The sequence below is a fragment of the Natator depressus genome, chromosome 20 (assembly GCF_965152275.1).
Source record: "Natator depressus isolate rNatDep1 chromosome 20, rNatDep2.hap1, whole genome shotgun sequence".
In the NCBI taxonomy this organism is placed as follows: Eukaryota; Metazoa; Chordata; order Testudines; family Cheloniidae; genus Natator; species Natator depressus.
In genome coordinates, this window is record NC_134253.1 from 3,722,777 (window position 1) to 3,749,162 (window position 26,386).

Genomic DNA, 26,386 nt, shown 5'->3' on the forward strand with positions numbered 1-26,386 from the left:
AGACACCTGCCCCTCAGAAGAAGGTGAGTCCAGCTCCGGTTCCCCCCCCCACCCGCGCCTGTCTGCCCCCCAGGGTTCTGGGGCCTTGGCCGGGGGCTCGTACCTGTTCCTCAGAACCACCCCCCCCCGAGCTGCGTCCCTGAGGCTGTGACAGCCAGGAACACAGATTAGCGCCCCCTGAACCGGTCCCTGCGCCCCGCACCGGCATGGGGAGGGATCGGGGCCAGGCTCTGGGGCTAGTGAGGGAGGGATTGGCCTGCAGGGCCCCAGAGAGCAGTTGAGCCACGACGGGGGTGGGGTAGGGGCAGGAGCGGGAACTAGAGCCACCCCCAGTTCTTCTCCAGACAAATCAGCCCCCCAGACAGATGTCCTGGAGTCAGCGGCCCCCCTCAGGGCCTTTTTGGGGGGAGTTTGCTGGGGGGTTCCGAGGGCTCTGTCCTGACACATGGCTGGAGAAATCCCTGCGTTTGCCCCGAGTGGGGGAACAGCGTGAGCCCCCTCAACCCTGGTACCCCAGCCTGACCCACACATGAGGGGCACTCAGGCCCCTTGGTCCATTCAGCCATGGCCTCCCCACTGAGCCAGCCAGCAAGGGGGCCGGCTGGTGCCAGTGGTTTCCATGCTGTGGCTACCCCTCCCCGACAGGTTGAGCTGAGACCCCCCCCCCGCCCCCAGTTCTTTCACCCGGGGTTATTGAATTTGTCAGTCCTGCCCCAGTGCCAGATGGGAGCCAGTGCCCCCTAGAGGAGAAAGGCCCCTTGCTCCATTCCCTGTCCCCCTGTGCCAGCCAGTCTCATTCAGCTGGTACCTCCCCGCCCAGTGTGGGGCTGGCCCCACGGCTGCCTCACAGGCCCAGATGCCCTGGGAATGGTCCCGCAGGCAGCTCTGCCAGTGCCGACCCGCAGCCCCTGCCAGCCCAGTGACTGTCCCTTCCTGGTGCGGAGCTGTGAGGTGAGCGGTGCCCTCGGGCCAGTTGGCAGAGACCCCCGGGGTCAGGAGTACGTGGCTCGCGTGCGGCTGGGGGGGGCACTGGGGTATCTAAGAGACAACCCCGGTGGTTTGCCTTGAAGGTTCTGTGGGGTGGGGCCTGCCCAGGGGGGTGAGGCGCTCCCGGGGTCGTGCCCCACTTCCCTGCCTCCCCCCATGTCCCTCACTCCCAGTGGTGGCCCCTGAAATGGCAGAGCCGGTGCCAGGCTCCGGGCGGTGACTCGGGCACCGGCTCCGGCCCCAGGCTGGGGGGCGATGGGCAGCAGATGGCACTGCGGTGCGGGCAGATGGATGGCTCCCCCGCAGTGCACCTGGGGGGGGCAGTGATTAATGGGGGGGGGGGCGATGCAGAAAACACCGGCCTCTTGCTCTGTTTTGCCCCCGGGGGGGGGTCCAATTGCACCTTTCAGCCCCCAGCCTTGGGGCTCAGCCCCCACTCCCTGCCAGGCAGCCGGGGCTGCCCCCGCTCCCTGCCAGGCCTTTCGGGGGCCCAAGCTGGGACTCGCCCGGGACCCCCATCTGCCCAGCGCCAGGGCAGGCTCTCCCTGCTGCAGGCCTGCTCCTCTGCAGTCTGGCTGCAGCCTGGGCTGGGAAGAGCCCAAGGGAGCGAGGGATGGAGGCAGGGAGGGGGAGGGATGGAGGGATGGAGAGGGGGGAGGGATGGAGGGATGGGGGGGGAGGGAAAGCCCAGGCTCCTCCTCCTCCCTGGCAGCTCGGCCCAGCCCCAGCCCCTGTTATTCCAGCGCTGAGCGTGCAGCGGGCAGGAGCCCTGGGCCCCACGGCTTCCCCCGGCTCCCTGCCCGGCTCCGTGCCCCGATTCCCGCCGCCCGCTGCCCGGTCTATGGCTGGCACCCCTCGGGCAGCGGGCGCCGGTGCCCAGCACGGCCGGGCAGCACCATGAAAGGGGGGCACCAGCAAGGCTGCTCCTGCCAACACTTGTTCCGCAAAGTCCTTGCCAAGTGCAGCTGCTGTGACGCCCGGGCGCGAGGTCAGTGACTCCCCTCCCTCAACCCCCCCCGCCGCCGCCGCGGGCTCTGCCCCCCCCCCCGCACCGGGGTGCTGTCCCCTGCGGGCACCTCTCCAGGGCATGGCACAATATTCCTTCCAGGCCCCAGAGACGTGTCTTGTGCGGGAGACCGTGGGACCCCTCAATCCCCAGCCCCCGCCCCCACTGCAGGGGCACATTAATAAAACTCCTTGGTCCCATTCCTGGCTCTGGGTCAGAAGGTGATGGTGGGCTGGGAGCCAGGATGCCTGGGTCCCACCCCAGCTCTGGAGGGGGGTGGGGGCTAGCGGGTTAGAGCAGTGGGGGTTGGGAGCCCAGGACTCCTGGGTTCTACCCCCAGGTCGGGGCAGGCGTGGGGGGGGGGGGAATGGAGCCCCCAGCCCAGGGGATCCTCCCTGGGAGCTGCAGCCCATTGCTGTGTCTCTCGACAGCGCCCCCGCCTGACCAGCCTGAGGGCAGAGCGGACTGATGGGGCAATGTGCGGGCCAGCTGCCCCCACTGCCAGGACCTCTGCCCCTTCCCCGCAGGCCTGGGTCACTGGCGGGCGGGCGGGGTGGGGGCGGATGTCCCAGTGCTAGGAGTCATGGGGGGGGTCTCAGTGCCGGGGTTATCCTGGGTCGGTGGGGGGGCGGGGAGTTGGACAGGCTGTAGGGGTGTTGGGGACCCAGTGTGGTGGGAGGAAGCACCAGCCAAGCTGCCAGGAGAGAGAAGCTCTCCGGTCACCAGCCCCCCCATTGCCTGCCCCAGCTGGTGCTGAGCAGGGGACATCCACGTCCCCTCGCCCCCGATACCCACCGACCTCAACCCCCACCTGGCGCCCTCTCCCTCTGCAGGCGGGCAACTGGCTGCGCCAAGCGGGGCTTTCACCCACCTGATGGTAGAGAATTAGATGAGAGCAGAGAGGGGGCAACTCTCAGCCCCGGACTCCTGGGTTCTATTCCTAGCTCTGGGAGGGGAGTGGGGTTAGAGTGGGCGGGCGGGGGCGGGGGGGGGATTCTCTTTCGTTACTGAGAATTCTTTCCCTACCCCCATGTCATAGCTGGTGTGTTATTGTAGGGTCTTCCTGGAGTTATATGGCTGTACCCAGACTGGTGTGTTATTGTAGGGTCTTCCTGGAGTTTCGTGACTGTACCCAGACTGGTGTGTTGTTGTTGTCTCTCCTCAGAGCGAGGCTTGTTATTGTCAGGTGCTTCGTGAGTGCTGGGCTGTGCATGCTACTTTATTATTGTAGGGTCCCTTTGCAGCGCTGCAGCTACAGACACTGGTTTGTTATTGTAGGGTCTCCCAGGAGCTCTGGACTGGGCAGACTGGGATCCTTTGTTGGCAGCTTTGTGGGCACAGGGCTGTGGGCTCTGCTCTGTTATTGTAGGGTCTCTCGCCAGACCGGGTTCTTATTGGCGGGTTGCTCCTGCTGGCATTGTTTGGCAGGAGTCCGACCCCTCTGTGGGGTGACAGCTGCCCCCTTTGGCCTGGAATCTGGGGACCCACCCCCACGGTGTTGGTCCAAAGATCCCGGCTCCCCTGAGCGCCGGAGGGGCCGGTCGCACCAGCACTTCCCCCAGGGGGCTCCAGCAGGACAGGGCCTAGCCCTGGGGAACACCCCAGGCCACAGGGACCCCACCTGATCACCCCACAGGACTTGTCCTGGGGCTCAAGGCCCCAACACCCCCCAGGTCTCTCTGGTGCAACATCCCCATCGTGAAATGGAGCTGTTGTGACCACGGACAATACGAGCCCTGGCCGGCCCCCCCAGCTGCCCCCTAAGCCAGGTAGTCCTCCCCTCGCAGGGTTCCCCCCCCCCAGCACAGGGCTCGGCTCCCAGTGCCCAGGGAGGGCTCTGTGTGGGAGGGATGAGCTCACAGGCATGGCGGGGGGGGGGACGACGCAGCACAGACAGCCCCCCCCCGGGGCCTGGCAAACTCGCCGAGTCAGCTGCCCGGTGCAGCGGGGCCTGGAGCCGGGGGGGGCCTGGCTGCCCAGTGAGCCCGGCTAGCTCGGTGGAGGGGGGGCCGTGAGGTGCGGAGCTAACACGATTGAGAGCAAACTGCCCAGCTCTGCCGGTGCCCCTCACTCCCGACGTGCCCCCCGCCCCAGCTCTGCCAAAGCCCCTCACTCCCAGCCTGCAGCCCTCCCTTGTGTCAGGCCTGGGTTCCCCCCATGGCTAGGTGAGTGGGGGTCCCAGCATAATCGCACTGAGGTCTGAGGGGGTCACTGGCTTCCCGGGGCGGGGGGAGGCCGTCAGGGTCCGTCCTGCTTCTGCAGCTGGTGCTGGGGAACGCTGGCCCGAGTTCCCCCTGTGGGATCCCCCCCCAGTTCCCCCCACCCAGGGCAGTTGTGCTGCTGTGCCTGTGCCCCCCCAAATCCCCCCCCCCGGCTCCCTGGCTCCTCTCCCAGCTGATCTCCTTGTGTCCTGCCAGCTGACACCCCCAGGCTCCTCCCCCAGCTCCCTGGCTCCTCCCCCAACTGACTCCCCCCAACCCCCAGCTCCTCCCTCGGCTGATGCCCCCCCAGCTCCCTGGCTCCTCCCCCAGCTGATCTCCCCAGATCCCCCCAGCTGGCTCCCCCCCCCCCACGAGTTCTCTGGTCTCTTGCCCCCACTCCCTGGTCAATTCTCTTCCACCCAGGCTGGTTTTACTGCCCCCCCGCACCCCCCCCCCAGCACAGCCTGTTTATACCATAATAAAATCAACATTTTTTGGTCAGCCTCATTAAAATAAACAGAGCGTAATGGGGAAATGTTGGCAGGATCCTGGGATGGGAGGGTGGCGGGGCGTGGGGAGCCCTGCACTTAACCCCCTGGCTGCTGCCTGGGAGCCCCTCCTCCAGAGGCCGGCCCCAGTGTGGGGCAGTCTTCACGCCACCCCGCCTGCTGCCTGGAGTCCCCGCTTCACTCCAGCAGCTCCCCCGCCCCCATGGAAGGGCAGCAGGGACCTGACTCCCCCCTCCAGCCTTTTCCTTTTGGAGGGCGTCTTCCCAGATTGCCCCCCCAGGCCCCTCACCACCCAGGGGTGCTGCAGAGGGGGGCCCTCAGCACCCTCTGTTCTGAGCTCGTGGGTTTGCCCTGCTCATCCCCCTTTGGTTGTAGAGAGGGGGTGGGGCTGGGAGCCAGGACTCCTGGGTTCTCCGGGCTCCAGGAGCAGGGATTGCTCAGCCCACAGGCCTGTCCCCGGGGCTCAGTAAATCCAGCCACGCTGAGCGCTGCCCACCCTGGGGCGTGGCTGGTGCCTGCTGCCAGGCCTGTGCACGTGGAGCCCGGTGCCCAGTGCCAGCCCGGGCGCGGGAGGGCTGGGGAAACAGCGAACACAGCTGCCTTTGCTTGGCCCGGCGCCTGGCCGCCGTCCCAGCCACGCTCCGCACCAGCCTCAGCCCCAGCACTGCAGCTACCCTCTCCCCCATGGCCACGCAGCTCCCCCACCTCAGCCCTGGCACCACCAGGCACCAGCACCGCCCTGCGGGGCTTCCTAGGAAGAGCTGGTCAGCGCAGGGATCCCGCACGTTACTGTGAGCATCCCCTCTAGGGGGCGCTGGCTCTGATCCAGCCCCTGGGGCAGGGCACTGCCTGGCCCAAGGGGGCAGGGAGTGGGGTACAGGGCCTTTCCCCATTGGGGGGCACCGGTTCCAGTCCCCTCCAGTTTGCTGCAGGGTCCCAAAGCCCCATCTCTGGGGCCCTGCCTCCCTGCCCCCCCCGCCCCCCCCCGGGCTCCTTAAGAGCCTTTAAAAGAAAACTAAATGATAAAGAACCCAACTCAAGTCACATAATCCCCTGCCCCTCCCCTGCCTGGCCCGGCTTGCGCCGAGGCTCGGCCTCCGGACCCCCTGCCCCGGGAACAGCGGGTGGAACAGGGCGGCCGCTCACCGGCGCTGCCAAGAATCTCTCCATGCACGTCCCGCCGCGGGCGCACGGCCCCTCCCCTGGCACGTGGGGGGGGGAGCTCCCGGGAGCTGGGCCATGGGGGCAGGACGCTGGTGATGGAGGGCGCGTGGAGACAAACTCGGGTGGGGGGCACCTCCTGATCCCCGGGGGGAGAATAGGGGCTGCCAGGGGGGCATCGGGGAGCAGCCCCCCCTCCCCTGGGGCCTGGGATTCCAGGGCTGGCAGGCAGTTTGGGGCACCACGGAGCCAGCCCAGCTGGGAGCCGATAACTGTGCCCTGCTGCTGGTGCCAGGCCGGCCCATGGGGGGGGCTCCCCCACTACCCCCCCCCGCATTCCCTGGGCCTCCGTCCCCACGCCAGGGCCGCCCCCCGGCTCAGGGTGGAGGTGCCAGCCTGGGCCGGGGTCCGAGGGAGCCTCTTTCCCATGGGGGCGGCACGTTCCCCTAGCACTGTGCCCAGGCCCCTCCGCCTCGCCCCTGCTGGCGTGGGCGGGGTGCCCGTGGTGGCGGCTTGACACGTCCCGGGCTCCTGACGCAGGCGAGGTTATTTCGGGAGCAGGTGCCGTCTCGCTGCATGGGGTTATCACCTCCCGCCGGGCGCTGGCCCAGCCCACGCCGCCCCCTGCCTCTCCAGGCCCTGCCGGGGGGGGGGGCCTTGTCCCACCTGCTACAAGGTTTGCTGCTGACTGGTAGGTGCGCTGAGAGCGGGCCCCGTCAGGGTCAGCGCCCTGGGCACCCGGCTGCGATGGCAGGAGAAGGGGAGGGGATGCGGGGGGTCCAGCGGGAGGGGATGTTTCGTGCCTCTCGAACGCATGTCCCCGTTTCCCCAAAGCAGCCAGCAGGGGGCGCTGCTGGGAACCCAGGACTCGGACTCCGGGGTTCTCTCCCCAGCTCAGTTGCTTTGGGGAGGCACCTCCCTCACCGTCCCTCCCAGGAGATGGGGCTGGGATGAGGTTCCCCCGCTGGGTAAAGTGTGGGTTCGAAATGGGCTGGAGGGGGTGCTGATTCTGGGGTACGTGGGCAAGGTGGGGGGAGATGTGTGTGTGGGGGGAGGAATCGCAGCTGGGATCTTTGGTGCAATCCTGCGTATGGACAAAGTCCTGGTTCCCTGGAGGCAGCGGGAATCAAACAGCGGGAGGCTGGTGCTTTGCTCCTCATCTGAAGCCCCTTCCCAGCCAGCACTGTGCCCAAAAGCTCTCACACTCTCTAAGCTGTCCGCAGGGCCATGTTCCTGTGCTTTTTCTGCTGCTTCTCTTCAGGTAGCCACAGCTCCATCCAATTGATCCCCAGCCCTGTGGGTTTGCATTCAGGCCCACCTTGGAAGCCCTCCCCTCAGATTCCTGACTGGCTGGTGCTTTTCGTGGTGGCTCATGTGGTTTTGCCTCTCTCGTGCCATAAAGGAGCTTAATTGCTTCTCATGTTTCTCTCTAACCCCCAGCCTAGCGCACACTGATGCGAATGCCCACATTCACGCACACACCTCTGCACTCCCACGCAAGTCCTTGTGCACACCCGTACTCGCACGCACCCCCTGGACCCAATTATCCAAAGAGCTCCAGGGATCGGGGCCTGATTTGCCCAAGGACCCTGAGCACTGGGAGGTGAGCTCTTTGGAAGCCCTGCACCCCACCCCCCCGCCCCCGCCCTGGGCTTGCAGGGAGGGCAGGGGGCTTTGCAGGTGGTCTGCAGGACAGAGAGGACAAGGCTGCAGCCGACGTGCCAGGGCCCTCCGGCGCCGGCTCCGTTCCGCAGCTGGAATTGTTTGGAATAGAGGGGATTAGATTTCTGAGCTGGGCTAAGTCCCAGTAGCCCCCGCCCTGCTACCAGCGCTCCCTGCTGTGGGGCTGAGGGATGGGGGCCTGGACACGTGGGCGTCTGTGTTGCCCCACTGTGCTGCAAACCCAGGGGCTAATGCCGGCTCCAGCCGGGCTGCTCAGGGCCTGGGTCGTCCCGGAGCAGGGGCCCTTCCCAAGCATTTGATCCCACGCCGCCAACCGGGCCCCGGAGAGACTTGGCTTCTCTCCTGGGCCTGGAGAGACACTGCCAGCCCTACCCGCCCACAGCAGCCCCCCTCTGTGCCCGCCTGGCACCCTCCGAAGCCACCCGGGGCATGACCCCCGAACGCTCTCTCGGCTCAGTGTGTGTCCTCCCCCCGGAGGATCCCCTCTGGACTCATGTGAGAGCCCCCAGCATGTCCGTGTGCCCCTCTCCTCCATGCCTGCTCAGGGTGCCCCTTGGTTCTCCACACCCCCCCCATGCCACACCCCACGGAGTATCCCCCCGCCCCACCCGGAGAGTCAGCCCTCGCTCTTCCAGAGCTTCTCACCCATGCCAGGACCCTGCACACCCCGTGCCCATCCTGTACCCACCCCCCTGCCTGCCCCTGCCCACCCTATGCCTGCCCCGCTCTCTGACCCCTCAGCCTCTCCTCTCCCACAGAGCCCTACTCCGTGGCAGGCAGTGATGGCAGCATCTCGGCCTCGGTGGCCTCCATCCAGCCCCAGCCCTCGTCCGGCTCAGCGCCCAGCTCGCCCGGCTCCCGGCGCTCCGTCAGCACCCTCAAGAAGTGGCTGACCACCCCGGTGCGCAAGCTCAGCACCGGCAGCCTGGCCAAGGGCGAGCGGAAGCCGGAGGGTCGGCCCCGGCGCGGGGGCGAGGGCAGGCGGCACGGCCGGCAGGAGGAGAGGAAGAGCATCGACCTGGGGCTGCTGGGCAAGGCCAACGAGCCCCTCGTCGCCCTCCGGCAGCCCAAGGGCACGGTGAGAGCACTGGGGGTGGGCACTGCCATGGGGGGGCTGGGTTCCCAGGGGCTGGGCACTGCCATGGGGGGGCTGGGGTTGGGTCCTGCATGGGGACTGGTGATGCCAAGGGACTGGTACCGCAGGGCTGGGGTGCCAGGCGATGGGCTAACATTGCCAGGGGAGGCGGGGGGCTGGCTCGCCCAGGGTCTAGGGGAGCTCTGGGTTAGCAGTTCCAGGGGTGGCACAGGGAGCTAGTGATGTGTCAGGACACACCCAGCGCCCTCAATCTGCCCCCTGGTTGGGGGTGCCCCTGCCGCTGTCCCGCTGGGCATTGAGGCTCTGGCTGGGAAAACAGCCTCTTGAATTCAATTTGCCCTGGAAAACGGGATCTCCCGTGGGGGGGCACCTGACCCCCCGAGGGAGAGTGAGGGCTGTGGGGGTAGGGGACATGCTCATGCTCCCGCCCCCTCTGCGGGCCCTGTCCCCCTTCCCCCAGCCCCTCTTCCTCCCTCCTCAAGGTCTCCCTCACTGGGATCATGGAGATCAGGGGCAGGGGGTATAGTCCCCCCCATCCTGCTTTAGGAGAAACTGAGCCTCTGGACCCCCCCCGGCCCCCGTGGCAGAGCTGCAGCCCTAGCCCCCATCTGACCCCTGCCCCTGGTGTGTTGCAGGAATTGGGCCCCACGGGGGGCGAGCGGCTGCCGGACCTGGCTCTGCTGTGCAGCCTGCTGGAGGGGGGTACCGCAAAGGCAGACACACAGGTGAGGAGGGGGCATTGGGGGCGGGGGCTGGCATCGCGGGAGACCCCCATCCATTTCCCCCTGGCCCCAGGTCACCTTCACTGCCCCTGAGACCTCCCACCCCGGGGCGGGGGCTCTGCGCTGCAGTGGGCACCCTGAGCTGAGAGCCTCCCACCCACGCCAGGGGTTAACAGTGATGCCAGAGGGGGCTGGGGGGCCGAGCGGGGGCGGTGGTGCTCCCCCCCCAGAGGTGGGCACACGCCCTGCCTCTTACGCTGCTGCCCCTTGCAGGGCGCCCCCCACCCTGCCCCACACACATGCTCTCCATCAGCGCCTGGCACAGACCTGCGTTTCTGGAGCGGGTGCCAAGACCCCAGGTGGGTGGCAGGCTGGGGGGCGGGGGGGGTGCTTGTTCCTGCTTCTCTGCAGGGGGCAGGCTGAGTCACGCAAGGGGAGGGGGTCCTCCTCGCCCAGCAGGGGCCAGTCCCCCGCCCACGTATGGTGACTTCCCAGGCTCTGCTCGGGTGCCATGTTGGGGCTAGATGCCCCCCCCCCCAGATCCTGCCCCACTGGTACCAAGCGCTGCTGGGAGTTGGGGCACAGAGAAGCAGAGCCCAGCCCAGCCACTGGGGGGGTTCGCTGTGGGGATTGACTCCGGTGGGGGGGGGTGTCCTTGGGGGATTGATTCCCAGGAGTCCCGGTCCGTGGGGCGTTTAACCCTCTCAGGGCCCGATCCTGCCCAGGGTGCTGCCAGGCTGGCTTGGACCCAGCAGGACTTCCCCACTACTGCACACGGTGGAGGGACCCTCCCCAGCTAGCGGGGTCTGCCTGGGGCTGGGGGGCAGGAGCAGGGACTGGGGGCTCTGGGATGCTCCTGGGGGCACGATGCCCGATGTGGGTCTGCTGACAACCCCTCCCCCCCACCCCGTGACTGTGCCCCGGCCCCCAATCTATGGGGTCTTGGTTCCCAGGGCATCCCATGCATGGCCTGCAGTTACTATGGAAACTGCATCTCTGGCCATTTGGGTTCCCTGAGATCCCAATCCCATGGCCCCCCACAGCAGAGGAGTCCCCTCGGCAACAGACACCCCGTGCACACGCAGACACAGCCCGCGCACACCTGTGCACACGCAGACACCCCCCCCACACCCCATTGCACACGCAGACACACCCCCACACCCCATTGCACACGCAGACACTCCCCATGTACACCCCGTGCACACGCAGACACGCCCCATGCACACCTCATTGTGCACGCACACACACCCGTGCACACACAGACACACCCCATGCACACCCCTTTGCACATGCAGATACCCCCATGCACACGCAGACACACACCATGCACACCCCGTGCACATGCAGACATGCCCTATGCACACACAGAACACCCCATGCACATCCCATACACACCCAGAAACGCCCCAAGCACACCCCGTGCACAGGCAGACACACCCCATGCACACGCAGACACATCCCATGCACACCTAATTGTACCTGCAGATACACCCATGCACACCCCTTTACACACGCAGACACACACTCCACACACCCCGTGCACACGCAGATGCCCCACGCACACCCTGTGCACACGCAGACACACCTCGCGCACACCTCATACACACGCAGAAATGCCCCCCACCCACCCCGGGCACACCCCATTGCGCACGCAGACACACCCCTGTGCGCACGCATTAGAAAGGGAGGTGCCTCCCGCCCCGTCCTGGCTCTTGGGGGAAGTGACTCGGGGGGTGCTCCGTGGCTGCGGTGCTGGGGGGAGGTGGTCAGAGCTTTCCATGCCCCACTGAGAGCCCCTTCCAGGGCAGGCACCAACTCATCTGTTGAGGGGGGAGCTCTGACCCTGACACACAGACTTGAGGTGCCAGACCCCTGGCCCAGCTCCCCACGGGCCCCTGCGCCCCGCACCTGGCAGGGTCTCCCAGGGCTCTCTGCCCAGCAGCCTCGAGGCCGGTTGCGGATGCCCAGGTGGGAGTGGGCAGGGCTGCTCCATGTCCCCTAACTGTGTCTCCCCTCCTCCCAGCAGGGCCCCAGCCCCCTTCATGTCCCCAGTGACCCCCAAGGCCCAGCCCACCCTGAAGAGGTCCCCGGGCACCCCCCGGAAGAGATAACGAGTGAGGAGCAGAGAAAGAGTGCCTTAGAAAAGAGTATGTAAGTGGAGCCGCTGCGCCCGTGGGACAGGGCTGAGGGCGCCAGGGGATCTGGGATGGGGGTTCCTGGCTGGGAGGTGCCAGGGGGTATGGATGGGGGTTCCTGGCTGGGAGGTGCCCGGGGTCCGGGATGGGGGTTCCTGTCTGGGAGGTGCCAGGGGGTATGGATGGGGGTTTCTGGGTGGAGGTACCAGGGGGGCATGGATGGGGGTTCCTGGGTGCAGGTACCAGGGGGTAGGGACAAGGTTCCTGGCTGGGAGGTGCCAGGGAGTATGGATGGGGGTCTGGCTGGGAGGTGCCAGGGGGTAGGAACAGGGTTTGGCTGGGGGTGCCAGCGGGCAGGGGCAGGGCTGTGGGTGCCAGTGGCAGGCCTGGGGTGCTTGGAGAAGAGGCTGAGTCCCCAGCACTGCAGGGGTTTGCTAGGAACGGATCCCGGGGCTGGGAGTGACCTCGACTCTAGGTCCCTTCCCAGCATCGCTCTGGGCTTGAGCTGGGAGGGGGCCGGGGCGTCTCCCCCCTGGCAGCCGAGGGTGGGACGGGGAGGATGGGGGGGGTGTCTCACAAGGGGCCGCGTCCCCTCCCCGCTTTCAGACGTGGCCGTTCCCTCCCGTGGGCAGGTTCGTCCTCACGGAGCTCGTGGAGACGGAGAAGATGTACGTGGAGGACCTGGGCCAGATAGTGGAGGTGTGAACCCCCCCAGAGTCTCCCTCCCTGGACAGCCCCCAGACCCTGGGTTCCCCTCCCCATACAGTCACCAGCCTAGGGCCCCCCTTTCTGGGCAGCACCCCCACCCCAGGGCCCCCTCTCCGGACAGATGCCAGCCCTAGGGCCCCCCTCCCTGGGAAGCCCCCCACAGCTCCAGGGCTGCCCAGCAGCAGGCCCAGTCCTAGACCCCCGCTGGGTAGCCCCCCAAGCCTAGTGCCTGCCCCCAGAGCCCTCCCTCAGCCCCAGAGCTCTGCCCCAGGAACATGGCCCCTCCCTGGGGTGAGCAGAAGCCTCTCCCTTGGCCCGGCACCTCCCACCGGGGGCTCCATCCCCCCCACACCAGGAGCCCTACCCCTTCCCCACAGACTGGGCAGCAGCAGAGCCCCACCCCCACCCCATGTACCCCCAGTGGCAGCTCCCCGCTAATCCGCCCCTCCTGCCCCCAGGGCTACATGGCGACCATGCGTGCCCGGGGCGTGCCCGAGGACATGGAGGGCAAGGACAAGATCATCTTCGGGAACATCCATCAGATCTACGACTGGCACAAGGAGTGAGTCAGGGGATGGGACGCTCCCCCCCAACCCTCTGCCCCCCACGTGGGTCACAGAGACACCCCCCTGCCCGCACTGTGTCCCAGGGGCTGGGTCTCCCTGTGCTGCCAGGGCCAGGCTGGCTGCCTCCCCACGCCCGCGTATAGGCTGGGGGGGGCACACAGATGCACCCCCAAGAGATCTCTGCAGCGACCCCCCCCCTTCCGCCCACTGCAGAGGGGTACCCGGACTCTGGAAGGATCAGGGAGACGTCTGCGGGCACCAGGCGAGTCCCCTGCTTCCAGCCATCCGGTGCCATGCTCTGCCCTCTCCCAGACGTGGCCCCGTGTGGTGCCCGCATGCCTGCTGGGCCCCAGGCACACCCAGCTGCCTGAGGGGCTGGGGGGGCAGAGGGTCAGGGGGGGTCTGCCCCATGATTCTCAGCCCTCTCTGCCCCCCACCCCCCAGTTACTTCCTCAAAGAGCTGGAGAAATGTCTGCACAACCCGGACCTGCTGGCGCAGCTCTTTGTAAAGCACGTGAGTCCCGGGCGTCGCTGCATGTTCCCTGCCCTGCCAGCCTGCCCCTGGCACTGCCCTGCCCCCCAGCCCTGCCCTGCCTCCAGCACCACCCCACCCCCAGTCCTGTCTCGCCAGCCCACCGGGCCCTGCCCCTGGCACTGCCCTGCCTCCAGCCCCGCCCTGCCCCGCCTCCAGCCCACCAGGCCCTGCCCCTAGCCCCACCCTGTCCCTAGGCCCTGCCCCTGGTCCCACCATGCCATCAGCCCCGCCCCACCTCACCCCATTCCCAGCCCTGCCTCACCAGCCCACCGGGCCCCTGGCACTGCCTTGCCCCCAGGCCCCGCCCCCTGCCCTGCCCCAGCCCCGGCCATGCCCCCAGCCCCAGCCCCACCATCAGCCCCATCCTGCCACCAGGCCCCGCCCCACCTGGCCCCACCCCCAGCCCCACCCTGCCCCAGGCCCCACCCCTACCCTGCCACCAGGTCCAGCCCCACCCTGGCATGCCCCCCCCCGCCCCCCAGGTCCCAACCCATCATGCTGCTAGGGCCCTCCCCCCAGGTCCCACCATGCCACGAGGACCCCACGCCCCGGAGGCCCTGCCCTATCACCCCACCGCTCCACCTCGCCGTGCCATGGGGCCCAGGTCCAGCCCTGTCACACCAAGAGGGCACCGCCCCTGATCAATGCTGCCCCTCCCCCGCCTCCTGCCCCACATCACGAGGGCCGCACGCCGTGGGGCTGACTGCCATATGGTGCTGCAGGGGCCCTGCCACCTCTCCTGTGGGCACGTAACTGCCGGGCATACTGGCTCCACTGGGGGCTGCCGCAGGTCGCAGCGGGCATCAGCCACCCCCCCGCGGGGATAGACGCAGGAGCATGTTCCAGCGTGTATTAGCGTGACGTAGCATGTGGTCGCATGGGCTGGCACGTGTTGGAGTGTGTGCTCATGCTGTGGGGCATGTTCTGGCGTGTGCAGGCGTGTGCCTGGGACCGTTGTCACCTGCTCCCCGTTCCCTTCCAGGAGCGCCGTTTGCACATGTACGTCGTTTACTGCCAGAACAAACCCAAATCGGAGCACATTGTCTCTGAGTACATCGACTCCTATTTTGAGGTGAGGGGACCCCGGCTTCCTCATCTGGCCCCTCTATGACCGCCCCCCACAGCTGGGATGCTGGTTACCCCCATTAAACCTGTCACGGAGTCCCCGGGCGATGCTCTGGGACGGCTCCCCACGAAGCCAGGCAGGACTCTGGGGAAGTCTCCTCTCTGAGCAGCCTGTCTGCAGGACACACAGCTCACCTGGCTCCACCTTCCTGGGTCTGACCTCGGAGCATTCATCCTCCTCTGCCCCTCCGTGTGCTTCCCACAGTGAGTCTGCCCAGGCGGGGTCCGGGGGGGGGGCCAGAGGGTCCTGCCCCCCAACTTCGCAGTCAGATGTGACTCTCAGCCAGCCAGTAAAACAGAAGGTTTATTAGACGGCAGGAACGTGGTCTAAACCAGAGCTTGCAGGTGCAGAGAACAGGACCCCTCAGCCGGGTCCATTTTGGGGGGCAGTGAGCCAGACAACCACGTCTGCACTTCACTCCATGTCCCAGCCAGCTCCAAACTGAAACTCCCTCCAGCCCCTCCTCCCCTGGGCTTTGTTCCTTTCCGGGGCCAGGAGGTCACCGGATTCCTTTGTTCTCCAACCCTTTAGCTCTCACCTTGCAGGGGGGAAGGGCCCAGGCCATCAGTTGCCAGGAAACAGGGTGTCGGCCTTTGTCTGTGTCCAGACCCCTGCACACACCTGCCCTCTAGGGCTCTGCAATGATCATACACCCTTACCCCACCACCTAGATACTTAAGAACTACCTAGGGGAAACTGAGGCACCCCCACACTATTCAGAGGAAACATTAAGAACAGTCCCACTTCCTCACACACATCTCTTCCCCCCTTCGAGACCAAACTGAGCGGGGTCACTTTAGGCGGTGACCTGGGGAAGTTCGAAGCCACCAACGTTCCCATGGATGCCCCAGCGTCTCTGCCATTCCTTGGTGGGAGTTACACCAGGCCCTTCCAGTTTCACGCCCTCCCTTAGGTCGGGGGTGGTCGATAGCACTCGCATGCCGCATATGGGAAGGTTTATGTGGGCCATGCCCTTTTGCCACCCCAAAACCCCCGGGGGTCAAACTGGGATCGGGTCTTCTCCCAGCGCTCCAGTCTGGAGGGCTGCAATTTGGGCTCTCTTGGTTAAGAGCCCCCATCTTGACCTGGGCCACATACTGTTCACTTACAGAACTAGCATGGAGACATCCCTTTCTCCACAACCTTGTCTCCCCAACAAGCTGGCCAAACACAGCCACTTGGTTAGAGGACTGTTTAACTTTCTTAACAGCTTTCACTTAATCTGAGACCTTCTCAAATCTATCCACACTGGATCCTTCAACAGGAAAGTCAGTGGATCCATTCACAACAGAAAATTTCTGGCTGTTAGGAACTGAAACTTTCTTGATTAAATCACTTTCAAGCCCTTCAGTGGCAGTAAACTGCTTGCAAAGACTCCATGAGGATTCCTTTCCCGAGGGCTTTTCTATGCAACAATTCACCCCTCACAGAAATTCTGCCCTTACCCTCTTTACCTAGGGCTTGCTCTAGAGGAACACTTTCCTGAGCAACAACAGACTCTTTCTGGGTCTCCCTTACATCCAGAATTACCTCTGGCCCGTCCGGCGGAGTCCTACACAATCCCCTTTCAGGCAAACTTACAGACTTCCTAGATAAAAGGTCAGAAGCATTCTCCTTCCCTTTGCCACACACAAGTTCAGGAATCTTTTCCTTCTTTCTACAGGTTTCCACACCCTCAGTCGGTAACACAATCAAATCACCTTTCTGCTCTCCTTGTGCCCTGGCTAGGATCTCACCCTGATTAGACAGAGTTGCGACACTCTTTCCCAACAACATACTAGCTACGGGCAAAATACAAGCACCCGAATTGTCTGGTCTCTGGGATTTTACATAGACGCTAGCTGGATGCGACCTAGTTACAGGGCCATTCTCCCGAGCAGACACAAACTTAGGGCCCTTCCCTTCCTGGGCTTTAGCTGAATCCAGAACCAACTCTGAGACAACTACACGACCCTCAACCATCACAGGCTGAAAGGCCCCTTTAAGAGCCGGACACACTTTCTCCTTTCCCAGACACACAGCTTGGGATCTCATTCCCCTTGTCCCAGCACACAAAGCTGGTCACAGACAACTGCTTGGAGACTGGGGTAGCTCCCTCCATAGGCAAGTCAACACCCCTGACAGACACAGGCACGTTTCCTTCACTGTCCCAATTCTCCACCCAGCTAACAGGTAAGGTCCAGGGACACTCATCTTCCACTCTCCTCGCCTTCCCACCCTGCTGACTAGACACAGCCATCAGCTCACAAGGCTGCCTAGGCTCATCCAAACTTTCCTTACCAAGCACCTTGCCACTCCCAACAGATCCCCTGCCCTGCCTGTGTCTCCCCCCACTCAGCTGGGGTGTCAGCTCCCACTGTGCTCAGCGCTGCCCTTGCTGTCCCAGTGGGGGTAGGCAGCGAGCTCGCTGCTTTCCTCACTGCATCAGAGCCAGCGTGAGGCCCCCTGAGCCCCCCTCTCCGATGTGCAAGGGGGCGGGGAGCATCTCTCTGTCCCACCCAGCCCCAGGGGTCTGCTTACAAGCAGGCAGGTATCCTGAGCCTAGCAGCTCCTCCCCGCTGCCAGCCAGGTCATCTGCATTTTCACTGACCATTTCCCTCTCTGCCGATTGGTTCCCTGGATTCAAATTCAAACCCTTGGCCATTACAGGAGCAAGGCCTGGATCCTGTCCCAAAGAGACACAGTCACCCCCCAACAGGGTCTCGCAGCTGGTATCCTGGAGAACCCCAATGACCAGCCAGCCCCACCCCTCCTGGGTCTGCACAGGGATCTGGGCCATAGGCAGGGTGAGGGGCTTCATCCCTGGGACCCTCATCCAGCTCACACAGCCCCTCAGCATCTGAGGCTGCACCACCCAGGGCCTGACAACAGTTCTCTCTGTCCCAGGATCTCGCCATCCCAGGAATGTCTCCCCATTGACCATCACCTTCTGCTCCCACTGGAGGTCCGAGAGGCCTGACCCCAGGAAACTCCACACAGACATATAGGTTGGGGTCAGGAGTGGGAGCCTGTCCACCTCCCCACCCATCTGGCTGACGGAGTCTATGGCCTTGGGACCCAGCAAGGGAGCTAGACACCGGGGCTTTTCTGCAGGGTCCCCCTGGTTCAAATCGCCAGCCTGCTCAAAGGCAGTGAGGTGGCATCCACATCCCCCCCCCCTTAACCAGGGGCAGCAATTTAGTCTCGAGGTTCCCTGCGGAACTGGCCCCCCGGGGTCTATCCCCACTCACCCCTGGGAGGTCCCCTAGGCCTCTCCGCTCCCCCACCGCCAGTTCATGCTGCTGCTGCTTCTGCAGCTCTTTCTCGGGCTCTCGCTGTCTCTCACAGTCCTCTTGCTCTCTCGGACTCAGCTCCAATCCCGTCCGTCTTCGATCCCCTGATGGGGAACCCAATCGTGAGACCTCCATCTGGTCGGGGACAGGAGTCTTGGGGATGCCTGGCTCCCACTCCAGCTGCTCCCAGATCCTGCTATAGCCCCATTTGGGGTCAGGAATCTGCTCCTTAGAGCGGTCATCCTCCTCCAGCTGCACGATGAACTGTGCTTTGGTGAACTTTCCAATGCTCAACCCTCTCTTTCTGCACAGGGTTACAATGTCCTTCTTCAGGAGACGGTGACAGGCCATCACTCCGCTCTTCCCAAGTTGTTGTGGACTCACAGGCCTGTGTGCTCTCAGCTCCCCACGGTTTCCAGGAGAACCCCTCGTGTGCCAGCCCTTCTCGAGGTCACCACCTCTTTGTCAGGGTCTAGCTGCAGACTCCTCTGCCCCTGGGACCACTCGCTGCAATCCCCAGGGGAACCCTGTTACTGCAAAAGTCCTTCTCTCTCCCAGGGCCAAGCCACAGGCTCCTCAGCTCCTGAGACTGCTCCCCGCAGTCCCCAGGGGGACCCCATTACTGCACAGTCCTACTCGCTGGTCACACACTCCCAGGGGTTAACCACCCCCTGAAACCGCTCTTCTCTGAGCCTTCAGCACGCCTGGTCCTCATCAATCCCCCTTCGTTTTACTGCTCCCCAGTCACTTACTGCAGGAAGCGCCGTCCATGGGGTGCAGTACATCCCACCGCTGCCACCAGTTGTCATGGAGTCCCCGGGCGATGCTCTGGAACTGCTCCCTACGAAGCCAGGCAGGACTCTGGGGAAGTCTCCTTTCTGTGAGCAGCCTGTCTTCAGGACACACAGCTCACCCGGCTCCACCTTCCTGGGTCTGACCTCGGAGCATTCAGCATCCTCTGCCCCTCCGTGCGCTTCCCCCAGCGAGTCCGCCCAGGCGGGGTCCTGGGGAAGCCAGAGGGTCCTGCCCCACAACTTCGCAGTCAGACGGGACTCTCAGCCAGCCAGTAAAACAGAGGTTTATTAGACAACAGGAACATGATCTAACACAGAGCTTGTAGGTACAGAGAACAGGACCCCTCAGCTGGGTCCATTCTGGGGGGCAGTGAGCCAGACAACCCCGTCTGCCCTTCACTCCATGTCCCAGCCAGCCCCAAACTGAAACTCCCTCCAGCCCCCCCTCCTCTGGGCTTTGTCCCTTTCCCAGGCCAGGAGGTCACCAGATTTCTTTGTTCTCCAACCCTTTAGCTCTCACCTTGCAGGGGGGAAGGGCCCAGGCCATCAGTTGCCAGGAAACAGGGTGTCGGCCATTCTCTGTGTCCAGACCCCCTCACACACCTGCCCTCTAGGGCTCTGCAATGATCATACACCCTTACCGCACCACCTAGATACTTAAGATGTGCCTAGGGGAAACTGAGGCACCGCCACACTCTTCAGAGGAAACATTAAGAACAGTCCCGCTTTGTCACAGGACCCCCCTCACCCCTCCCTCACCCTCTGCAACCTGCCCCACGCTCCTCCCCTCATCCTGTGCAACTTGCCCCATACGACCCCCCCCTTGCTCCCCCAGTTCCCCCTGTCTGACCCCCCCTCTTGCTGTCCTGGCTCACCCCTTCCAAGCCCCCCCCAACCTCACTCCCCCAGTGAGGAGCCCACCTTGCTACATCCGATCCCCACTCCCTCCCCCAGCTGGGACCCCAGATCACCCCATCCGTCTCCTCCAACCTGCCCAGTCTGACCCCACCCCCATTTACTGCCCCAGCCAGAACCCCAGTTTGCCCCGTCTGCTCTGCACCCTGCTGCCCAGCCTTGCCCCTCCCAACCCTCCTGGAGGTGGGCAGCACCAGGCCAGTAGGGGCACCACAGGGCTGATTTGCTGCCTCTGTTTCCCCAGGAGCTGAAGCAGGAGCTGGGCCACAGGCTGCAGCTCAATGACCTGCTGATTAAGCCAGTGCAGAGGATCATGAAATACCAGCTGCTGCTCAAGGTGAGAAAGGTCTGGCAGGGCCGGGGGTGCTCCGCCCCAGAGCCAGCCGCCCACCCCGGGCTGCCCAGGGACAGGGACGCTCCAGCCCAGAGCCAGCCGCCCACGCCGGGCTGCCCAGGGCCAGGGACGCTCTGCCCCAGAGCCAGCCGGCCACGCCGGGCTGCCCACGGCCGGGAACGCTCCGCCCCAGAGCCAGCCGCCACAACCTGCTGCCCAGGGATGGGGACGCTCCGCCCCAGAGCCAGCCCAACGTCTCTGTGATGCCCCTGAACCCCGACCCACAGCCCCCTGCTAGCCCAGCCCTGGGTTCTCCGGAGCGTAAACACCCCCTCTGGGTTCTGCTGAAGGCTCAGTGTAAAAAGCAGCAAACCCAGTGTCTTGGGAACCCAGCCCTGCAAGCCAAGTGGAACAGGGTGGCTCTGAACCAGGCTCCCTGCCCTGGCGTCCTGCCCTGGCACATCTGCTTCTTCCTCTGCCCATGTTAGGAGGGACGCCATCTGCTTGGGGGTTAATTGGGGCTGTTGCCCGCCCCTTGGTGGGGTCAGGGCACCCCCTTTCCCATCGCATCCAGGATCTGGAGTCGAACCCCATCCCCCAGTCCCTTTTCTCTTGCGTCCCAGGATTTCCTGAAGTACTACAGCAAGGCCGGGATGGACACGGAGCAGCTCAAGGTAGGGATGGAAAGAGCCAGGAGTGGGGGGCGCCCAGCCCACAAGCCTCTGCCCTGGGCAAGGCCCCACTGGGCTTAGGGGTCGCTCCCTGCAAATGCACCATCCCAACCCTGTAGCAGTATCAGGGGGGATTGGGCAACATTTTCCTGGGAACCGGGGGGCCATGGGGCAGTGTCTCCATGGAGACCAGGGTGTCACGGGCAGCATCTCCATGGGGACTGGGGGACCACAGGGCAGCGTCTTCATGGGAACCAAAGGGACATGGGGCAGCATCTCCGTGGGGACCAGAGGGGGCACGGGGCAGCACGTCTCCATGGGGACTGGGAGGCACGGGGCAGCATCTCTGTGGGGACCAGGGGGCGGGTGTTTGCCAGGGGGGTTCACCCTGGGGTTGGTTCAGTTCCCACTGAAAATGAAAACAGCTGGGTCATTACCTGAGCAGTGTGTGTGTGTGCGGGGGGTGTGCGAGTCTGGGGAAAACCCACCCAACTCCACCAGTGCCCCTCACTCCCGACTCGTAGCCCCAAGCGTGTGCAGCTCCTACCACCCAAGGTGGTGCGAGACGCCCGGCTGCCCCCCGCCTGGCCCAGGGCCTCTCCTGGCTCTCACTCCCCCTTGCCTCGCAGAAAGCCGTGGAGGTGATGTGCTTCGTGCCCAAGCGGTGCAACGACATGATGAACGTGGGGCGGCTGCAGGGCTTCGAGGTAGGCGTCGGGGTGGGGGGGTCTCCTCTGAGCTCCGGGCATTGGGATCCCTCGGGAGTGGGGAGGGGGGAAACAACTGTCTCCCCGCCACGCATAGGCCCTGTGCTGGGGCAGCCTCTGCTCCCGCCGCAGGGGGTTGGAGGTGGCTCTGCTGTCAGCCTGCCATGGCCCCCCCAGGGGCACTCTGGGACCCGGGGTTGTGGGGGGAATTAGGGGGTCTGTGCCCACTGGGGGGGGGGTTAGAGGATCCGTGCCCTCTGGAGGTGGAGGAGTTACAGGGTCCATGTCCCCTGTGGGAGGTTGGGGGGCTCCATGTCCCTGTGGGGGGTTGGGGGGGCTCCATGGCTCTTTGCCCATATTCCAGAGTGCCGGGCTAGACCTTGGCTGCATTCTGCCCCCTTGCCTGTTCGCCGAGCGGCCACCAGGGGGCACCGATTTCCCCCAAGGCTCCCCTGGAGCTGGGATCTGAACCTGAGCACCCCAGTGGGTCCCGTGGGGCCGTGGCTGTTCCCTGACTGGCCAGGTGGAGTGGGTGCTGATGGGGGGCTGGGATGTGGTCAGGTGGGGGGCGCTGGCAGGGTGGGTCAGGTGTTGGTGGGGCGCAGGGGGGGTGACAGGAAGTTGGAGGGGCTGGAGGGGGGGGCTTTTGGCCCCCCCGTGACCCCTCCCTCCCGCCCCCCCAGGGCAAGCTGACGGCACAGGGCAAGCTGCTGCAGCAGGACACCTTCTGGGTGACGGAGCAGGACGGCGGGTTCCTGCCCCGCTGCCGGGAGCGACGCGTCTTCCTCTTCGAGCAGCTCGTCATCCTCAGCGAGCCGCTGGAGCGGCGCAAGGCCTTCGCCACGCCCGCCTACCTCTTCAAGAGCAGCATCAAGGTACCGCCGGGAGCCCCGCCCTGCCCCGCCAGGCCCCGCCCCCACCCAGGCAGCTCCGCCCCTGGCAGGCCCCGCCCCCACCTCTAGAAGGCCACACCCCCCGTGCAGCTCCACCCTGCTGGGCCCCGCCCCCACCATGGAGCCCCGCCTCTGGCAAGCCACCCAGGAGGACTCCCCCTCTAGCAGACCCCACCCCTGCCCGTGGAGCCCCGCCCCTGGTTGGGCCCCGCCCCCACCCATAGCAGGTCACACCCCCTCCCATGGAGCCCCAACCCTGGCAGGCCCCACCCCCACCCCTAGAAGGCCACACCCCCCATGCAGCTCCACCCTGCTGGGCCCCGCCCCCACCATGGAGCCCCGCCTCTGGCAAGTCACCCAGGGGGACTCCCCCTCTAGCAGACCACACCCCCACCCGTGGAGCCCCGCCCCTGGCCGGCTCTGTTCCCAGCTGTAGCAGGTCACACCCACCCACGGAGCCCCACTCTGGTGGGCCCCGCCCCCACCATGGAGCCACACCCCCACCCATGGAGCCCCGCCCCTGGCAGGCCCCTTCCCCATGTCTAGAAGGCCACACCCCACCCATGCAGCTCCACCCTGGTGGCCCTGTCCCCACCACAGAGCCCCGCCTCTGGCAGGCCACACCCCCACTAGGGAGCCCCACCTTTATCGGACCCCGCCCATGCCAGAAGCCCAGCTTCCCCCTGGGAGCCCCGCCCCTAGCAGGCCTCACCCCATCCTCGCCTCAGGAAGCTCCGCCCACCCAGGCAAGTCCCACCTTTCAGAGGAGCTTCCTCCCCCTTTGCTGAGACCCAGGTGGCTGGAAGCTGGTGCCCAGCCCAGAGCTCAAGTCCTGGGGGCATCTCGCGTGGCAGGACCCAGGACCTGCCCCCCCACCCCAAACACACAGCAAAGGGGGCAGAGCTGGGTTCGCAGGCATCTCTTCCAGGGGCAGCCGCTAAAGGGAGCGGGAAGTGAGGGACTGGGACCTCATGTGCTGTGGCCCCTGCAGCCCCCTGCCACTGCACCCTCCCCGCCCTGTGAGCCACGCCTGGGGGTCGCTCCCTGCCACTGCACCCTCCCCTCCCTGTGAGCCACGCCTGGGGGTCGCTCCCTGCCACTGCACCCTCCCCTCCCTGGGAGCCACGCCTGGGAGCCCCCCCCTGCCCTTCTGCACCAGGGGGACTGGGACCAGAGCCAGGGTACCCTCGAGGGGAACTGAGCACCCCCGGCTGTGCCCTCGCCGGCCCGCTCCAGCGTGGGCCCCAGGTCCCTGGCGGGGAGGGGGCAGCCAGTGGCGGGGGGCTGGGCTGGCTCCCCTCTCAGGCCCGGCTCCCTGCGGCAGGTCAGCTGCCTGGGGCTGGAGGAGGGGGTGGAGAACGACCCCTGCAAGTTCGCCCTGACGTCGCGGGGGGCCGACCGCAGCAGCCTCCGCTACGTGCTCCAGGCCGCGGCCCCTGAGATCGCCCGGGCCTGGGCAGCCGACATCAGCCACATCCTGGAGACCCAGCGCGACTTCCTCAACGGTAGGTGGCCCCCCCGGCTGCCCCGGCCCCCGCTTCTCCCCAGGGCTGCCCCAGCTCCCCCCCCCCCCCGCAGCCCCTGGGCTGCCCCACCCACAGGCCTCCCCCCGGCTGCCCTGGCCCCCCCTTCTCCCCTGGGCTGCCCCAGCTCCCCCCCCCCCCCGGCAGCCCCTGGGCTGCCCCACCCACAGGCCTCCCCCTGGCTGCCCCGGCCCCCCCTTCTCCCCAGGGCTGCCCCAGCTCCCCCCCCCCGCAGCCCCTGGGCTGCCCCGCCCACACTTCTCCCCCCAGCTGCCCCAGCCCCCCCTTCTCCCCTGGGCTGCCCCAGCTCCCTTGCCCTGCCCCGCCCCGCCCCACCCCTGGACTGCCCCAGCTCCCCCCCCCCCCGCCCCCCAGCCCCTGGGCTGCACCACCCACAGGCCTCCCCAGGGCTGCCCCAGCTCCCCCTTCTTCCCAGGGCTGCCCTAGCCCCTACTTCTCCCCAGGGCTGCCCAAGCTCCCCACCCTGCCGCTGGGCTGCCCTGGCCGCCCGTGCTGCCCTAGCCTCCCCTCCTCCATCCCCAGGGCTGCCCTAGCCCCTTCCCCGGGTTGCACTTTCTCCCCTCCCCACCCTTATCTGCCCTGCCCTAGGGCCCTGCAGGGTGAGAGGGTCCCAGAATGCGCCGGGGAGGGGAGCGTCCCCCCGGGGGTGTCGGCACGTGGGACCCTCCCTTGCCCCAGGCGTGTGGGGCCCGCGTGCTGTGTGAGCCCCCGTGTCTTACGTGACGCCCCGTGTGGTTCCCCCCCCCCAGCGCTGCAGTCGCCCATCGAGTACCAGCGGCGGGAGAGCAAGTCCCGCAGCCTGGGCTGGGTGGGGGCCCCACAGGCATCGCCACGCAGCGGCCCCCTGCGGCCCCACTCCTCTGCCTCCATGGACAGGAACATGGGGCCCGGCCTCCGTCCCTACAACTGCTCCCTGCCCTCGCTCTTCCTGCCCAGCAGCCACCCGCGCCCACGGCCCACTGAGGTACCGGGAAGACTGGGGGGTGGGGGTGGGGCCTGGGGGTCCCAGCTGAGGTGCGGGGTGGGGGGCATGGACTGAGGTTGGAGTCTGGGGGGCCCTAGCTGAGATAAGGGGGTGGGGGGCAGGGACTGAGGTCAGGGTCTAGGGGGGCCCAGCCCTGGGGAAGCCCCTACCCTGAGCCAGGACTCCTGGGTCCACTTCTCCTTGCCCTTCCCTTGCAGCCTGTCCGCAGCCAGAGCTCCCCCATGCCCAGGACGGCCTCCCCAGCCCACGTCTGCCTCGACTTCCCCAGGGGCCCCCAGCCAGGCCAGCCCCCCTCTGGGGTGAGTGATGGGAACAGCTCCATGAGGGCTGCGTGGCTGGAGCTGGGGCGAGGGGAGCAGGTGTTGGGGGGGCTGGGGCAAGGGGGGCTCGCCGGGGAATGTCTCTTCTGCTCCTGCTTTGTAATATTGTCCCCCTGGGCCCTGCCAGTGCCCCCCAATCCTGACCCGCAGCCCCCTGCTACCCAGCCCTGGGCTCCCCCCCAGCTCTACCAGTGCCCCCAATATCGACCCGCAGCCAGGGCCGCCCGGGGGGGGCAAGTGGGGCAATTTGCCCCGGGCCCCACGGGGCTCCCACAAGAGTTTTCGGGGCCCCCACGAGAGTTTTCGGCATCGGGGGTCAGACTTCTTCTGCTCCAGGTCTTAGGCGGCAATTCGGCGGCGGGGGACCTTCCGCTCCATGTCTCCGGCGAAGTGCCCTGAAGACCCAGAGCGGAAGGACCCCTGCCGCCAAAGACCGCAGTTCCCCTGAATCCTCTGGGCGGCCCTGCCCGCAGCCCCCTGCTATCCCAGCTCTGGGCTCCCCCAGCCCACTCTACCAGTGCCCCCAATCCCGACCCACAGCCCCCCTGTTCGGGGCTGAGGCCTGGTGGTGCTAGGGGGGAACCGCGGGTTCTGGGGAGCAGGGACCAGTGCTCCCCAGCATTGGGGTGGGCAGGGGAGTGCTGGGGGGCAGGGCCAGTTTGGCTGGGGATGGGGTGCTGACTCTGGCTGTTTGTCCCTGGCAGGCCCTGAGGGGGGCAGGCTGCCCGCCCCCCGAGCTGGGCTCCGACTCCCCCAGCGCCCGGCTAGCCAAACTCGACGAGGACGAGCTGTGACCCACCCCCTTCTGGGGACTCTGGAGGGTGCGGCCCCCCCACAGCCCAGGAAGTGACCTGTGAGGAACGGCTGGGCCCCCCTTCAGAGACAGGAGTGAAGCCGGGGAGACCTGGGGCCCCGCACCCCATGCTGGCCCCCCCCACCCCAGGAGAAGGGGCAGCCAGGCGGGGACCATGGATGTGACCTTGAGCATCTGCCTTTTGGCCAAGGACCCTTGAGCTGAAGGGGGTACGGGGGTCTGCCCCTCCCCCATCCAGGACCCTTCAGTGCACGGAGCTGCCATGGGGCTGGGCAGTGGGGTGCTGGGGAGGGGGCAAATGGGGCTCTGGACAGATGGGGAGGGGGCCTCTGCCCCCACCTGGGAGCTGAGTTGGACCCAGCCAGACCCCGACCCCATCCCCCTGACCCCCAGCTGCGGCCCCTGCTTCATGGGGGGGTTGTTTCCCAGATGCCCCCCCCCCCGCTCCCTGGGGACGTTTAGCAGCCCCAGGCTGTCAGGGCCCTCCCCCTTCTGCCCCCCCCATCTCTGGCTCCAGAGATTGCAACATCCCCCACCCCCGCCCCCAGTGACCCTCTGGCCTGGCCCAGCTGCCCAGCCCAAAGGCGGCTTCTCTCCCAGGCTTCACCTCTTCCCATGGGAATCAGGCCCCCTTTCTGGACCAGGGAATGCAATGTGGGGCCCCCTGGGCCTGCCCCCCAGGGGTCTCACCCCCGGGCCCGC

The 26,386-nt window shown here is 66.3% G+C and overlaps 1 protein-coding gene across 3 annotated transcripts; it reads left to right on the forward strand.

Annotated features, from left to right (window-relative positions):
• The first annotated feature begins 1,809 nt into the window (after positions 1-1,809).
• Positions 1,810-25,789, forward strand: ARHGEF25 (Rho guanine nucleotide exchange factor 25). 3 transcript variants are annotated; one of them, XM_074934772.1, is made up of 16 exons: positions 1,810-1,975; positions 8,306-8,625; positions 9,279-9,368; positions 11,389-11,516; positions 12,133-12,199; positions 12,667-12,770; positions 13,219-13,288; positions 14,292-14,381; positions 19,661-19,753; positions 20,374-20,424; positions 21,051-21,128; positions 21,812-22,003; positions 23,346-23,526; positions 24,315-24,529; positions 24,748-24,849; positions 25,575-25,789. In XM_074934772.1, exons 1-16 carry the CDS (start codon positions 1,885-1,887, stop codon positions 25,662-25,664), a joined length of 1,962 nt encoding a protein of 653 aa, XP_074790873.1. In that variant the 5' UTR covers positions 1,810-1,884; the 3' UTR covers positions 25,665-25,789. The 3 variants fall into 3 exon arrangements, with proteins under 3 accessions (XP_074790873.1, XP_074790874.1, XP_074790876.1); XM_074934773.1 differs by having other exon boundaries at positions 11,392-11,516; positions 25,575-25,787; XM_074934775.1 differs by lacking the exon at positions 24,748-24,849 and having other exon boundaries at positions 25,575-25,787.
• The last annotated feature ends 597 nt before the right edge of the window (positions 25,790-26,386 follow it).

What these genes read in the sequence shown, in the direction of transcription:
- ARHGEF25 (XM_074934772.1), top strand. Translation starts at nt 1,885, where the DNA reads ATGAAAGGGGGGCACCAGCAAGGCTGCTCCTGCCAACACTTGTTCCGC. An exon ending in TCCGGCAGCCCAAGGGCACG is followed by an intron (nt 8,626 to 9,278) that starts GTGAGAGCACTG and finishes GGTGTGTTGCAG; the next exon opens with GAATTGGGCCCCACGGGGGG. An exon ending in CCAGCGCGACTTCCTCAACG is followed by an intron (nt 23,527 to 24,314) that starts GTAGGTGGCCCC and finishes CCCCCCCCCCAG; the next exon opens with CGCTGCAGTCGCCCATCGAG.